This window comes from Mesoplodon densirostris, chromosome 1, assembly GCF_025265405.1.
Source record: "Mesoplodon densirostris isolate mMesDen1 chromosome 1, mMesDen1 primary haplotype, whole genome shotgun sequence".
Lineage (NCBI taxonomy): Eukaryota > Metazoa > Chordata > Mammalia > Artiodactyla > Ziphiidae > Mesoplodon > Mesoplodon densirostris.
The window spans coordinates 70649400-70662179 of NC_082661.1; the positions used below are offsets into that span (position 1 = coordinate 70649400).

At 54.1% G+C, this 12780-nt stretch overlaps 1 protein-coding gene across 1 annotated transcript in view; it reads right to left on the minus strand.

The window, feature by feature from the left end:
- The window catches only part of CRMP1 (collapsin response mediator protein 1), a 69666-nt gene extending 57373 nt beyond the window's left edge, over positions 1–12293 (minus strand). The window contains exon 1 of the mRNA XM_060087599.1: positions 11913–12293. Within this exon, the coding sequence (XP_059943582.1) occupies positions 11913–12293 (381 nt within the window). The remainder of the gene's footprint in view (positions 1–11912) is intronic.
- Positions 12294–12780: the final 487 nt, after the last annotated feature.

Here is a 12780-nt window from a genome sequence, read left to right on the forward strand (position 1 = left end):
CTCTCCCTCTACATACAAAAGACTTTCCAACAACAGAGCTGTCCAAGAGTAAAGCAGGCTGCTGTGTAAAGTGGTGACTTCCCTGCCACTGGAGGTGGGCAAGGAGAGGGTACCTGCAATTCCTACACTAGAGGGGAGACTGGGGGTGGGGAAGAAGCAATGGACACTCCTTTCTGCCGCCTCAAATGCACAAACACAGAAAAATTTACATAATTTAAAAGGTTCCTTTCAACTTTGAGGTCGTATAAGTCAAATATTTGCTTCGGATTTAATCCCTAAGGGGCTATGAATATGGTCTGATATAAAGTACATGGCAGCATAATTTGGGGACAGGTACAAAATCTCGAACAGCCACCTCTTTGCTTTATGCAATTCTGCACCAGAACCGTGGAGTTTTCCCATGGAATTGACCCTAAGTTCTAACACCAAGCAGTTATTCAGTCAAGACCCTGGGGAAATGTGTACTTTAATGATTCAACATATATATATGGAAGATTCCTCTTGTAAAAGCTTGCTTTCAGTGTGAAATGCAGTGAAGCCCATTAATATGCCAGACCTGCCTTCTCCCCACTGCCAAAGTACCACTTGGGAAGCCTTTATTTTTTACCTCCAGAAATCCTTCATGCCACCCTCATCTCCTTCTGGATGGTAACTACCTAAATGCTAAATCCATGGGTAGGACATTTGTTAAGGTCAAATGCAAGAGTGTCTTAAGACCTCACTCAGCAAAGATGCACAGCTTGCAATCGTTTTTATTCATCCACTCACAGAATATGGAGTCCCTGCTATGAGTCACCAATGCATAACAGTGCTCCTGAGGAGATGCTGAGGAAAAGGAGATGTTGTCCCAATCCTCCAAGTGTGCACAGTCAAGTGGACAAACCAAAGTTACCCAAGTGGGAGTGCACCTGGGGCACGGGCCCAAGGAAGGAGTAGGAAGCTGAAACTTCATATGTCCATAGCCATCACTTCCCTCCTTTTACCTGTTTACTCTTGTTTTTTAGACCAGCCTCTCTGTGAAGTATCCTAGATCCCATTCCATTTCCTAAACCACCAATTCAGAGTTGTCTTTTCTCACTAAGAGGAAAGTTAGGATTTGGTCTTTGCATCTCTCTATGGCAATGAATCTCAAACTTTCTGTGTTCAGGACATAGTTACAAATGGTATAAAAATTTGCAGCAGTCTTGAAGGGATTAAAGACATAAAACACCACCAAATGAGTCAGCAGCAATCACTACCATGTCATCCCAACTACAGTGGGACTGTGTCCGTCTCAGGGGGCCTTTAGTGTCTCCTTAATTGAACTTGCTTACTCTTCAGCACCATGGCACTGCACTGTCCACTGCCCTGACCCTGTTCTCTTATATGCTCAAGGGGCAAAGTCTTCTGATGTCCCCTTTCCATTACAAGAGCTTCCTTTTCCTCACAAAAAAATTAGACACTATTCCATACTGTTCCGTTTGTGAGTGCTCAGGGATCCACCTGATAGATGTTACTAGAACAATTTGTAAACTTGGTTGTAGTAAACATAAACTTTAAATGCTAATCAAAATTTAGCAGCACATCTACACAGGATTTTTTCAGTACACCACTGTGCTCACAGCACATGGGCTGAGAACCACTGGTTGCTGGAATATCTCGCATTTTCCTATCTTCCACCAGTGCCTCTTGTACATGGGTCCTTACTCTCTATCTCTGGGCCTTGCCTCTCACCCCCATGCCGTTCTGTGTTTCTAATTGCCCAGTGAGACGCCTCAATTTGGTGATCATTCCTAACTCTAATTCAGCCTAGGAAACGATGCAGGCCCTTTCTTTCAAACTCACCCCTTAAACTTCCTGACCACCTCGTTATCAGTTCCAACAGGTGTTTATTAGCATCTCTAATGGGCCACGATGTTCACATTTAATCCTCATATCTGCACCAGAAAGACTAATGCTGGGCTCTTCACCATCAGTTTAGGCCTTGATTATGCAACTTGCTTTGGCCAATGGTTATGAGCAGATACGAAATGTGCCATAGCTGAGCAGGACTTCTTAAAGGCATTTGTGCTTCAAGCCTCTGCTCCTTCAGCCTGTGTCTCAAGGTGAGGAGATACAAGGGGCAGACTCATTGTTCGCAAGAGCCAGGGGCAAAGCTACAGCCAATCCAGGTCCTCATGTAACAGGAGCAAGAGATAAATGTATGTTGCTGAAGACCATTGAGACTTTGGACTGTTTGCTATGGAACAAAGCTAACTAATACACCATCTTGCAGTAAGAATAATAACCGCTAACCCATAGAGCATATACTATGTGCAGGTACTATTCTAAATATCTCACATATATTAAGTCATTTAATTCTCAAGGAAAAAAAAACCCTATGGAGTATTACTATTATTACCATTTTACAAATTAGAAAATTGCTGCATAGAGAAAATAAGTGATTTGCCAAAATTACACAGCAAGTAAATGGAGCAGCTAGGATTCAAATCCAAATAGTCTGGCTTCAGAATCCACATTCTTCCATGTTGCCTTCATTATACCATCCTCCCAGTTCAAGAACTTCCAGAGGCTTCCTATTACCCACAGAATAAAGTCATAATATCCTATAACTAGGAGCTGAATTATCTAATCTAACTCTGTAAAGAAAAGGAACCTGAGGCCTAGAGAACTGACTTGTCCAAGATCAAATACCCCATAGGCATTTAAGCCAGACTTAGAACCCATGGGCTATTTCCATCACTTTGGGTGCATTCTGCCTGACTTCCAAAGCCTTGTAGAATTCCCCAATCCCCCAGCCATTCAAATTTATTTCAAGATCCTCACCCTTGGATTTAGCTATGTAAAACTCTTCATTCTCTTGTGACAACATTCATTCACCAGCCCAGGTCTTGACCCTGCTGTTCCACCTGCCTTGCATGCTCTTCCTTTGTCTCCACCGATCAAATCCCTCAACACCTAGCTCATGCCATCCCCTAAGCCCCAAGAGGGCACCTCTTATTGCTTCTGCCAATGCTGAGCCCTCCCTTTCCTGAACTTCTCTAACACCTGTGCTCTATTCCACACTTACCCTTTGGTCATTTTTAAGTCGTTCCACGTATGTGCAATTTTTCACTTAGATGGAAAGGTCAGGATCATGAAATACTTATTTTTTAACTGCTCATGACACCTTGCACAGTTCAAGGAACAAAACGGTTAAGATATGCAGTTAACAGTCGTTGATTACCTGCCATTTTGAATTTTCATCTCCTCAAAGAGAGCCTGAGTTCGGGGAAGGGAACTATCGTCTATCTGTTAGCCACTTACTATGTGCCTGGTACATTCACATATGTCATTATCCTGTGTATTCAGTCTTGGCCAAGTTCATTACAAGATACAGGCAATGAGGCCTAAGTTGGTATCGTTGTTATGGAAGATGTCACAACTCAGTATCATTTGTATGCTCACAAACACTTTTTAAGAATGTAATTTAAAATAATTCTTCCCCAAAGAGAATGGCCCACTTCTTCCTGTCTGATCATGAACTTGACCTAACTGAGAATGTCTGCTTCTCTGCCCTGGATGACAGAAGCTCTGAATCAGGACCATATGTCCAGAAGCACACCCCCAGTGGTCCAAATCACTGGCAGGTTTGGTCTCTGCTTTTCCTTGAGCCTCAGTCTTGCTATTCTACTTCCCTCTGATTTCACTATATGCAGGATAAATCACTCTAGGCATCTCAAGTCCTTTGCATAAAAAGGCAATGAGATAAACTAAATACTTATAAGGTAGGCTGAATGCTATCCTCATTAAGAAGCAAGTTTTTTGCATATTTGTCCATTAGAATAACTAATTCAGTCTGATGTAATTTTTATTTAATAATCTCTTTCTTCTCTGCTCATCTCTACTGTTTTACTGTTTGATCTAACACACACAGACACACACAAACACACAGATTTCAATCAGACAGTGACTATCTTACCAGGCGGACCAGCCCATCTACCCTCCCTGCTTGAACGGGACCTCTTCATTCCTCCACAAGCCATTGAAGAAGCTTCCAAGTCTCTATAATCCTCAGTTTACTCTTTGGGAAACAGGCTGCCTTCCTCACAGGACTGTTCTGAAAACCCAATGAAAGATCGCGGAAATCCTTTTGAATGCTGTAATGGTCTGCAAACTCATGATGTCTTATCTGTAATAACAATACTTCATAACCATGGTGGTGGACACTCCTGCCTCCCCCTTCAGTGGCTCTGTTGGGACAGCTGCTTCTGCAGGGCCACGAGCCCTGTGCCTTTGTTTGCTCAGAGCCACGCCCAGGATGCCCCTACTCACTTAACCACCGCAGTGGGCACCGAAAAACCATTTTAACTAAATTAATCCCGGCTATGCCATTAATTTTTGAAAAAAAGCCACACAAGAAAGAGAGCTTTATTAATGTTCTAAACAATCTTTGGGGGCTGAAGCCAAGTGTTTTGGCTTTTTCCCTCTTCTCTAGCAGGCTACTCTAGCATCTCAGAAAAAGGCTGAGGCAGAGAAAAGAGGAAAAGACATCATAGTCAACATGAGTACAGCATTTTTGTGATTCAGCCGTGCCCCTGCCTTTGTCCACACTGTGCCCTGTCTGGAGTGTCCCTTTTCCTCCTCTGCTCACATACTCTCTCTCCTATCTCTAATTTCACTGCTGAATCTGAGACCTTACCCCCTTTGTTCAGATGAGCAAGCTGAGGCTCACAGGAGCACAGTGACCCAACATCAAGCAGGTGGGGACCTGGAGATGCAGCTGACAGTTGTATCTTGGTCCTTTTTTAAGCCCCCCTGGGTCCCTCCACAGGCCACACATATCGTGGCTGCCAAAAACATCTTAACCGTCTCCAGGATTTGCTCTAACTGCACAGGGAAGCCACACTTGGTCACAGAGGTCGGGCTCCTGCAATGCTGACTTTCCTTCAGTTTCTCCAACGGGCCACACTCTTTTGCCACAGAACCCCTCCCTCCTCACCCACCAGGAATAGGCTGGGTGTCCCTGCTGTGGTCTCCTCAGCCTCCTGTATGTCCCCTTATAACATCCCCCCACCAACATTTTCTTGCTATTTCAGGCTGAAATGTCAGTCTTTGCTAAACCCTGTGAAGGCAAAGGGCATGCCCATCTCATGCCCACTTTCCTTAGTACCCAGACAGTGGCAGGCACAGACCAGTGCTTATTATTAACTTACCAAATGAGTTCTATTGATTGAACAGGTTAAGGAAAGCCACAATGCCTATCCATTCATTTAATGGCATTCTGGTTCCTGTCAGAGCACGTACATTATCAGCAAAAGGTCCTCAGGAAGCTGTGGGTCCTACAAAGGAGCTCCATCCAAGTCCATCCTCTCTGGCTTCTCCTTTAAACCACACATTTTTCTAGCTGGAGTGGACTACGTGGGCCAAATTAAACACAAATGTTTCATCAAGGACAGCTTTCCCAGGAAGTAAGGGGCATTTTCAGCATCTCTCTTCCCCATGTTATTGAAGCTGTGGGATCCACTCCATGTGATTCTCTTTTTTTTTTTTTTTTTTTTTTTTTGCGGTATGCGGGCCTCTCACTGTTGTGGCCTCACCCGTTGCGGAGCACAGGCTCCGGGACGCACAGGCTCAGCGGCCATGGCTCACGGGCGCAGCCGCTCCACGGCATGTGGGATCTTCCCGGACCGGGGCACGAACCCGTGTCCCCTGCATCGGCAGGCGGACTCTCAAACACTGCGCCACCAGGGAAGCCCCCATGTGATTCTCTTTTACACACGGGTTGACTACCTGCTTCGCACAAAGGACTAAAGCAGCGGGATCAGCCAGCAGTTCTGAAGCCCTTACTGTGTGCCTACAAAACACTAAGCACTTCGCCAGTGTCCTCTCAGATGCTCAAGGGTCCTGTGAAATGGCCAGTGCTAAGCCCACTTTGGATATAAGAGCACGGAGGCTCAGAAAGGAGGCAGAGCAGGGAGGCACTCCCAGATCTGTCTGCTGCAAAAGCCTGGGCAGCTTATCTCCACTCCAGAGGGCCACAGCCTGCAGGCAGGGTGACCGCTGCGGCTGTGCAGGCAGAACTACGCAACTCCGGAGGCACTGTTCCCATACACCTGGCCTCAAAGACCATCTGGCTAAACATGCTTCTTGGAAACCGGGATCCTGAATTGGGGCACAGACCTGCTATGGGCAATAGCCACAAAGGTGCCCCAGGTTCCTGACTCATCAGTCACTGCATCCCCTCTACCTCCATCTCCTGCCTCAGTTCCCCTGGGGTCAGGGTTGGAGAGTAGGAAAGCCCGGACTGGCTCATGCAAATATCCAGTTCGTTCCTCCCACACTGCCTAGCTCAGGGCAACCACATCCCTTCCATTGATTCTTAGCTGACTACAGTGTTAAGGGATTGGTCACTTATACGGCTGTGTCTCAGAGGGCAAGGATTAGGGATGGGCAAGAGGTGGTCCCCACCCTCAGGGGGCACATCTCTGGATGGTAACTCAGCAAAGGTCTGCTGACAAGACCTGAAGCTGGGCGGAAGAGGAGTTTTCTGAGACTCAATCCAGAGGTGGGCAGAATGCAGGGCTGTTCTGGGGAGGCAAGGGGTGCCAGTTCTTTCCCAACCTTCCTCTCAATTGCGCCCCCAACCAGTGCTCCAGCCTCTGAGAACTTTACGTGGACAGTGCCTCCATCGAAAGATTTATTGAGAAGGTTCAAGAAAACAAGATCCACAATACACTGGGCAGGCAAGTGGGAAATGTCAGCTTCTTCACCCCTACCCAAGGCTGCCCTCTCCAAGGTGTTCTGGGACCATCCCTGAGCCTGGATTCTGGATAAAGGAGGATGCTAGGTCTCCTGCCCTCAAACCTCAAGCATTGCCCTGGAGGATTCCATCATGCCTTCCAGCACCTGGCTGCTCAGATATCAGCCACCCAACGCCCATGGGTTTCACCAGCACCTGTGGTCTACAGCCCTCAGGAATGGTTTGGTTCAACTCTGGTGCCAGGCAGGGAATGGGGTGGAGGCCAGGTCTCTGGACCCGCTGTGTCCTCAGCTCCCCACCCTGAGACAAAGCATAAAGACCAGGGATCCTTTGTTTCCGGCCACACCCAGGGACACCGAGGGCTGCTCAGCCACCGCCACCATTCCCACCCCCCAGTGTTAACCCTTGCCGGGACACAGCCGCCAGGGCCGCCCCATCAGGTTATTTTTAGCTGCAGTGAGGAATGGGAGGGGCTCCTCCATCATGGCGCTGCCTCTAGGTCCAGACTTCCACTTCATCGGTTTGGGCGGGGAGTGGGGGGGAGGGGGGGAGGGGCGGTGGTCGATCATTTTCCTTACTCTGGCGGGGAAGAAACGCTGCCGCGAGATGCAACAGCTAGACTGTGCAAAGGCCGCCCGCTGGAGGCTCAGCTCCAGGGCCGGAGGGAGGGGGTTCGGACACCGCGCCCCTCCCTCTTTTGTTCAGCTCCGCATCCTCCGGGTCCATGCCATCCGCTGCAAGCCCGCGGGGAGAGGGACCCGAGGCTCCCGCCCCGCCCCGCCACGCCGGCCTGCCCTCCCCCCCATTGTCCCCAGCGGCTGGGGGGAGGAGGCTGCAAGGCCGAGACCGGCCCCGCCCCACCCGCCGCGACGCAGGAAGCCCCTCGGGGGCCGCCCGTTAGGTCCCCCAGCGGATCCCGACCCCGGCGGCGACCACCACCACCTTGCCAAGAGCGGCGGGGCCAGGGCGGGGGCCCAGCTTACCGTGATATGCGGAATGCTCTTCTTGCCCTGGTAAGACATGGCCCCCCTCTGGCGCCCTCCGCCCGGCCGGTGGACCTGTGGGGCTGGCTTTCGCCCGGTCTGGCTCTCTCTCGGTCCCGCTCCCCGCGGGCGCGGTGACAAAGGCCCGGGCTCAGTGAAGAGAGGGACGGAGGCTCGGCGCCCGCGGCTGCCCACGCGCCCGGCTGCCCCGGCTGCTCGGCCCGCCCGCCGCCGCTGCCGCTCCGGCTGCCAGCACCGCCCGGCTCCGCGAGGAGGGCGGGAGGAGGAGGGAGAGGCGAGGGCGGGAGGAGGGGGCTGCAGACAGACAGCTCCTCCCGGCGGCGCGGAGCCGAGCCCGATTCGCCCCTCTCTGCTCGAACCAGGAAGCGCTTCCCCTCAGATTCCCCCCCCACTCCGCCCCCCGCCCCCTCCCCAACCGCCCAGCCCCTCCGACCCCCACCCCGCGCACACGCCCTCTGCTGGGCCCCGGCCTCGCTCTCGGATTGGGTAGGTCTGGTTTTCAGGGCTCCTTTAAAAGCCAGAGATGAACTTCGGGTGCGCAGGCAGAGGCCGTGGCAGCGCCACAGGTGTGCAGCAGTGCATCTGCAGGCCTCCCCGAACATCTGCGTGGGGGAGGGAGTGTGGGCCGGGCGCCCAGAACCCGGCCCGGCTGCTGGTGCCCTCGAGGCCCTCCAGGATCCAGCCCAGGCCTCTCGTTCCACAGCCTGCGTTAGTCCCTCCGCTGCGCCACTCCCTTAATAGACGGAGCACATCTCCAGCCCCAAGTCCAAGCCTTTATTCAAACTGTGTCCTCTCTGAATATCTTACCTCAGACAGAAGCCTATCTATTCTCCCAGACTCACCTCCTAGGGCTTCTCCATAAAACCTTTCTCTGCCACTCCTCCCACCCCCATCACTGAACCAGCCTCCCTCCCTCCCTGCAGCAGGGACCCCAGAGACAAAGCCCTAATTAGTGACTGACCTGCTCTGCCGCCTGCAGCCCCTCTTTCATCACACGGCCCCCTGCCACTGGGGCCACCGGCTTATCCCCAGAGCCTTGTCTACCAGACAGTGATTGCTGATTGCAGAGCCAGACCATTGGCACTAAGGAGCCCAGAGCCCCCAGGACAGGCTAGCGGTCAGGAGGGGGGAAAGGATGTCCTGGTTCCCAGTGGAGAGTGGACACCAGCCCCAGCACCTATAATCCAGGTGTTGCTTTGGGGAGAGGTGGGCAGGAGTCCTGGGTTAGCTTGATGAACTTCTTGACAGAAGAGGAAAGAGGGAAGAGGGAGAAAGGGGGGAGCCCTAGCAAGCCCCCAGAGGGCTAGACAGGTGCCTCCCAAATCCAGTCAGATTAAAATGCCAACCTTCTACTTTCTGCCTATAAAAGCCAAACCCACAGGCTCGGTAAAAAGACCCCACCTTCTTTACTTCCAGCTGCCACCAGAGGGAGGGGTGCCAGGCCTGGTAAAGCTCCCACCACTCAGGTTAGGGCCTGAAGCCTTTACCTCCACTGCCACCTGGAGGCCAGTCCTCCAGTCCAGGACAGAAGGCCAGAGATGCCTGGGCCTTAAAGTGGGGATAGGGTTGTATGTTCACAAAATAGAAACGGCTTAGTATTCCAGGAACACTAGGCCATAAGTTTCCCATTTCACAGGTGCGAAATTGAGGCTTACAGAGATAGAATGAAATCTTAGATACAAAGCATGTTAGCTGCAGCAGAGCAGTACCTGGAAGCCAGGTTCCTGCACAACTTGTCTAGAGCTCATTCTTGGCTCTGAGTTGGGTCCTAAATTCTTGTTGCTGACCGGAAATTGCAGGTCTCCCTCTCTCTGACTCTACATCCCCTTCCTCAGCGTTGCTAAGGGCTAGGTTCCAGGAACCAGGGCCCCTCCCAGGCTTCAGTCTGGGCAGGGGAAGCTCCAGGATTGGAGAGGAGACCTCCTGCGTATCGGGGGAGGGGCACGCGTCTGCTATTGGCCAAACAGACCACCGCTCCCAAGTGGACTTCCCTGGTACAAAGCGCCGCAGTTGCACAGCCTTGGGCCTCGGCAGACGCTGCGCCTGCGCCGCAGAAACCCCTCCTCCCTCCCCGGGAAAGAGCTTTACGGGTGGGGGGGAAGGGCCCCGGCACCCTCTGCAAAGCTCAGGAGCAGCGAGGCCCGCCGGCCCCCGAACCCGAACCCCGTGGCTGCTCGGTCCGCAGAAAGTAAAACTCTCTCCCCCAGGGAGACCGCGAGCACCTAGGCTCCACAGTCCCGAACCTCGCGTGCTCCTGGAGCCCTTGGCGCGCCGGAGGCGCTGCCTTTTGTCCAGTACCCGAGAAGCCATGGAGAAAGGGGAGAAGGCTAGAGGGGGAGAAGAAAGAGGAGTGGGAGAGGTGAAGGGATCAGCGTCCCCAAGGGCCGAGGCGCGGCTGAGGAGCCGTCCCAGACAGAGCCCAGGGGCGATGCTGGCTTTGGTGACATTGACTGCAGCTCCATCAGGGACGCTCCCGGCCGTGCACAAAGCTCTCCCGCCTCCCTGATACTCCACCACGCCTTGAGGGAGGCTGGGAGATACCACCCCCATTTCACAGATGAAGAAGCTGAGGCTCAAGAGGACGCAGAGCCTTGACTGGAAACTAGGATTCTCCGGTATTGGCCCCGGCTTCTTGGTCCGCGGCCCCGAAGCCTCCCGCTGGGGCTGTGAAGCCTGGATCCCAAGTGAGGTCGGACACTAGGGAAGGAGGTGGGCAGGGCAAGATATAGAAAGGATAGGGACAAGGAGACGGGACCCTCTCGATATCTCCATTCCTTGCCCCCCCCCACACACACACCCTCACTGTAAACCTTCATCTCGCGAGGCTCAGGATTCAGGACCACGGAGAGTTCCCGAGCTACGAAGACTGAAGACCCGGGGCGTGGGGGTGGGGGCAGGAGGAGACCCACTATTGGGTCGTAGCAGCCACAGGCCAGCCCAGCCCCCACCTCCCACTCCTCCAGGAAGCCCTCCCAGATTTCTGTCCAGATCAAGCTCTGCCTCCTCCGGGCTCACTGTATGCCTCTCAGAGCATTTAAGGGGAGAAGGGTTAATAAAAATGATGATAAGGATCAAACTCATAATAAACAACGAACACTTATTGTATACTCACTACCTAGCGGCATTAACTGATTTAATTTTACAATGAATTTGTCACCCACCCTGGCCTAGGGTGGGGCCAGAGTGCTAACAGGGAACCCAGCACCTATCAGGGGCCTGGGGCCTGAGCAGTGCTCAGACATGGAGTTCTGGGGTAAGGCTACAGCTCGTCGGCCCTCGGGTGCTCCAACTTCTGTTTTCCAAGCACCTCACCCATATATCCCAAAGCTGGGTCGTCTACCCATCTTCCCCCAATGCTCTGGCGACCCCAGCTGAAGAGAGATGAGCCATAGGGCCCATGGCCCGGCGTTCCCTCTCCCTGATGTTTCCCCACTTTCGTGGGGGGAAACCTCCAAGTCTAGGAAGCTACTGACCCCGGTTCAAACCCCCTCTCTGCCTCCAACTTGCTCTGTGAAGTGAGCACACAGGCGTTGTGCTGTGGGACTCGGGAGCATCCTCTGAAGATGTCGGTGATTGCGGCTAGCGGTTTCCAGTTCTGTCTGCCCCACGATCTAAATCTTTAACCAAATCCTTCCCCCGGAAAATACAGAGGGAGCACTCAGGAAAAGCTTAAGCTTTAAGCCATGTGACCACAGGCATTTCACTGAACCTCTCCCAGCGCCTGGTACCTAGTAGGTGCTCTATAATTCCTCATGAGTGAGTGAATAAATGAAGGGATGAATGCGGAACAGAGCTCCCTGCCTTTTCATAAAGCAGAAAATGAGGATCCTTGGATGAAATTAAACCCAGAGGTCCCTCTGCGCTTTAAGGGACCATGTGGCGGTTTTAGCCAACTTACTTCCCTTCTCAGAACCTCGCTCTCCCTTTCTGCAGTGTTGGAGCGGGGGGGCTGGATCTCGAAAGACCCCTTGGAGTCTCACGGACTATGCTGGCCAACGGTGACCGAGTCGCACAACCTCTCCGAACCTCCTGAATGATGGGGTGGGGGAGGGGCGTTCCGTAGCTCTCCCAAGCCTGGCCGCAGTGGCCCCAGCACTCCTGCCCGGGCACTGCCCTCGGGCGGCCCCACGCCCAACGACCCGAGGGTCCCGTCCCCTCCGTCCGGCCCACGCGCGCCCCGAGGGTACCTGGCCATTGTCCCGGCCGAGTGGCAGGTCGCGGGGCGCGGGGCAGCGGATGCGCAGCGCAGGCGGTCGCTCGTCGCGCTCGCCCGGCGAACTGACTGCCGAGCCCGAGGGATCGCTCACGTCGCTGGCCGTGTCCTCGCTGCCTCCGGGCCCCGGCAGGCCGACCGCGTCGAGCCGGCCAGCACTGCGCGGTGTGCGCGCGGAGCCTCGGCGGCCCACGCTGTACGCGTCGAAGTCGATGGTCTTATTCTCGTAGGCACCCTCCACCGCGGCGAACATGCCGCCGTACTTCTGGCGCGGGGTCTGCGCCGCGCTGCCCGGCCGCGCCAGGTACACGGGCAGGTCGTCCTCCGTGTTCCACGCGCGCCGCCGATCCGCCATACCGGTCCAAGGCCGGCAGCCCGCCCGCGCCCCCGCCCGCCCGCGGCCCTGGCCACCTATGTGCGCCGAGCTCAGCGCTCCGTGAGGGCCGAGTCTGCCCAGGCGAGACTGCGGCCCGAGGAGGGAGGGGCGGAGCGGGGCGGGACGCGAGGCGGGGCGGGGCAGGGGCGGGGCCTCCGAGCGGCTGTCTGAGAGCGCAGCGGCAGGCTACAAAGGACCGGGAGGCGGGGACCGCAGCGAGGGCGGGGAGGGACCGTGATGAGCCCTCGCCGCAGCGCCGAGGGCGGGCAGCAGAACCGCAGTGCCCTCGCCGCCCACTCCGCTCCCCGCCCCCAGGCTGAGCGCAGGGCGCGAGGAGAGCGAGGGTTGCTAACAGCGAGCACGCACACACACACGCTCCCGAGGCACACACAGGTTGGTACTAGCACACTAGACAATTATGCCATACAAACACATGAGAATTGCACAACATGCTGGCACACACGAG